This window comes from Rhododendron vialii, chromosome 1a (genome assembly GCF_030253575.1).
Source record: "Rhododendron vialii isolate Sample 1 chromosome 1a, ASM3025357v1".
In the NCBI taxonomy this organism is placed as follows: Eukaryota; Viridiplantae; Streptophyta; class Magnoliopsida; order Ericales; family Ericaceae; genus Rhododendron; species Rhododendron vialii.
The window spans coordinates 8,896,740-8,900,117 of NC_080557.1; the positions used below are offsets into that span (position 1 = coordinate 8,896,740).

The 3,378-nt window shown below is 40.2% G+C and overlaps 1 protein-coding gene across 1 annotated transcript; it reads left to right on the forward strand.

Annotated features, from left to right (window-relative positions):
• The first annotated feature begins 745 nt into the window (after positions 1-745).
• Positions 746-1,605, forward strand: LOC131327544 (uncharacterized). Its single transcript, XM_058360700.1, has 2 exons — positions 746-1,213; positions 1,306-1,605. The coding sequence occupies exons 1-2, from the start codon at positions 746-748 to the stop codon at positions 1,603-1,605; spliced, it is 768 nt and encodes a 255-aa protein (XP_058216683.1).
• The last annotated feature ends 1,773 nt before the right edge of the window (positions 1,606-3,378 follow it).

Consider the following 3,378-nt stretch of genomic DNA (forward strand, 5'->3'; position numbering starts at 1 on the left):
TTCTCAGCCAAAATTATCACAGCACTCACCACAAACAATCATAACGAAAAGGAAAAGGCTAAATACCGCCTTGTCCCGGGGACATCATAGCAAAAGTTACATCCTTTAATATAGGCAAATACTACTCCCTTTGATGGGTGATGTTACGACCTTAATAGTAAATGTTACGTCAGGGTGGAGCCTGCGAGGGATACCATAAGTGAAGTCTCGAATTGCTATGCCCTTTATTCATGAGTGTTGTTATGCCTATGTGCTCCAGACATTTCAGAATTCCTCACTAAGCAAACGCCAAGGCAATTCAATGAGCTTCGAAATTTTCCATCAGCTTCCATTATCACGTACTAAAAAATCAGCCATCACCTGGCGGATCTGGCCAAACTCAATAGCAGCAAAGAACTATAGAAAAACATAAACGCAATGCCTTATTGTACCGATCACAGGTTTGAAGCCAATTAGACAAACCATGGCTATCAAAACTTCATACAGAACAAATGCCAAGTCACCTACTTCACCAGAGGCCGGGGTAACATGAAATATACAAAATATGTGCTGTTTCTGATTGTAATAATTTGACAAAATGATACTCATTTCACAAGCCAATTTAACGAAGTGAGAATAACGCACAGCACCCAAAAGAAGTCCGCTATTAGAGAGCTGCACCATCTTAAGTCCTTGAGGCATGTATTGTCCATTTTGAACCCCCACAACCATAATCAATGTTCACCTTCTCCAAAACCTTTGCATTATGTTGAAAATAGTCCACAATCTCCCACTCTTCTTTCAACCCTTTGAAGTCGGTAATTTCCATTACCTTGAGGTGAAAGAGCAAACAAGAGTTAAATGGGTCAAAAGTTGTGTTTGTTCAGTAAGATATTCTGTTGTCATCAATGGATCTTTGGAGGGTTATTTTCAGGGCAAGAGAGGTTTGAGACAAGGTGATTCTCTGTTTCCCTATCTTTTCCTCTTTGTTATGGAGGCATTTACAGCTCTTCTTCATTCTAGAGTGGATATGGGTCCTTTCAACTTTCATCCTAAATGCAGAAGTATAGGCCTGACTCACTTGGTGTTTGCTGATGATCTATTCATCCTATGTGGTGCCTCTCAAGACTCTTTTAGTCTTATTAATCAATTGTTGACAGATTTTCATTCTTTTTCTGGTCTCAAACCTAACATGCAAAAGAGCTCTATTTTTTATGCGGGGGTTTCTGAGACTGTTAAGCTTACTTTGAGTAGTATTTGTCCATTCCTGAAGCTCACGTCCTTGTAAAGTACCTTGGTGTTCCTCTTATATCTACTCGTTTATAGGCTGCTGACTGCTTGATTCTTAAGGAGAAAATTTTGAAAAGGATTCAGGGTTGGTCAAATAGGCCGATTTCAAATGGAGGTAGAGCACAGCTGATTCAGTCAGTGCTCTTTTCTGTGCAAGTCTACTGGAGCTCCATATTTGTTATTCCTAGCAAAACCATCAAAGAAATTGAGAGTACTTTGATGGCTTTCCTTTGGTCAGGTTCAGAGATTAAGTCCTCTGCCGCTAAAGTCAAATGTAATCATGTTTGCAACCCTAAGGAGGAGGGTGGTCTTGGCTTTAGGAGGATAAAGGAATGAAATAAAGCCACAATGCTTCGACACCTTTGGGCCATTTGTAATAAAGCTGACACTCTCTGGATAAAAAATGGATACATACTTATATTATAAAAGGTCAATGTTTTTGGTCCATGGACATCCCAAGTGATGCCTTTTGGACAATGAGAAAGGTGTTGAACCTCAGGAGTTTGGGTCAATCCCTCATTAAATACCAGGTTGGCAATGGTTAGAATACTCACTTATGGTTGGATAATTGGGATCCTCTGGGTCCCCTTTTTAAAAGATTTGGTGAGAGTGGTGTGTACAATCTTGGCAGGTCTTTGCTTTCAAAGGTGTCCTCTAGGCAAAGAAATAGGGTTACTCAGTTTATAGCAGTTCACACCCCCCCAGATTTTCAGCCAAATTGTTTACAAGAAGATTCCGTCGTGTGGCTCCCTCATCCTAGAGGCTTTTCAGTATTTTTTGCATGGGAAGCTATCAGGGTGAAACTTCCGGTTCAAGATTGGGCTCATCTGGTTTGGTATAAGAAGAATATCCCTAAGTGGTCCTTTATCTTGTGGTTGGTTGTCCAGCAAAAGTTGAACACAAGAGATTGACTTTTGAGGTGGGGAATGAATGTAGAAGGTAACTGCACCTTTTGTACCAATGGCTAGGAAACCCACCATCACCTCTTTTTTCAGTGTCCTTTGTCTCTCTCTGTGTGGGATAGCATGTGGAGAAGGTCTTTAAGTGATCAAATGCCCTCTACCTTGCCTGAAGTCATTGCTTGGTATATCTAGCAAGTGAAAGGAACAAGTTTCAAAAGTTTGCTTTTGAGGAATGTTTTAGCAGCAACTGTGTATAATCTTTGGACGGAAAGGAACCAACGGGTTTTCAATCAAAATGCCTCAACTCAATATTAGATTATACTTCGGACTATTTCCTGTGTTCAAGAATCTTTGTGTTTGAAGAGGGGAGTGGACAAGTCACAACTAAACGGTGCTCTTTGCAGTAGTTGGAGACTCATGGACAAGATTTTTGGCCCTTCGCACTAAATAGCTTTGGAGTTAGGAAGTTAGAATTGGATGTATAGATTCTTTCCAGTTTTTATTCTTGATTGTTTCAGTTGGCATTAGTTTTATGATGTATAGGTGCCTTGTTCTTTACGGGGGAATGCCCCTTTGAGTTTGTAGTTGGGTTTGAGCTTTTTAATAGAAAGTGCTTATCAAAAAAAAAAAAAAACAAGGCACATTCTGAGTATCAGCAGAAGTTCGATGAATTCTCTAGGTATGCAGGAGTTTTGGTGGAAAAAGAAACAGATAAAGTGTGGCATTTTCAAAAGGGGCTTCGGTTCGATATTCATGGGAGAGTTTCTTTACTTGACGTTAAGACACTACCTAAACTTGTGACTAAAGCATTGACAGCAGAGAATGATTTGAAAGAGGAGAAGATGAGTGAGGAGCGCCAGATCTAGAGAATGGTGCCAATTAGGACAAAGCAATAAGGGTAGTAACTCTAACAAGAGGACTTGTACGCCAGCGCAGTCAAGTGGTGATAGGAGTGAGCAGATTGAGTGGTTATGCAATCGTTGTGGGAAATCTCATTATGGTTATAGTTGTGATGGCTCGCCTAAGTTATGTTACAATTGTGGACAACCTGGACATGTAGCTGCTCGTTGTAAGGGAAAGGAAGATGCAGGTAATGATATTGATGCGTCTGAGGGGCAAGGTGCAATTCATTTTATCGTATCTACTAGAAATATCATGGTTTAATTCATTAGTAGGCCATGTTAAATTGTGGTTTAGCTATTTTTCT

What these genes read in the sequence shown, in the direction of transcription:
- LOC131327544 (XM_058360700.1), top strand. Translation starts at nt 746, where the DNA reads ATGTTGAAAATAGTCCACAATCTCCCACTCTTCTTTCAACCCTTTGAA. An exon ending in ATGCGGGGGTTTCTGAGACT is followed by an intron (nt 1,214 to 1,305) that starts GTTAAGCTTACT and finishes ACTCGTTTATAG; the next exon opens with GCTGCTGACTGCTTGATTCT.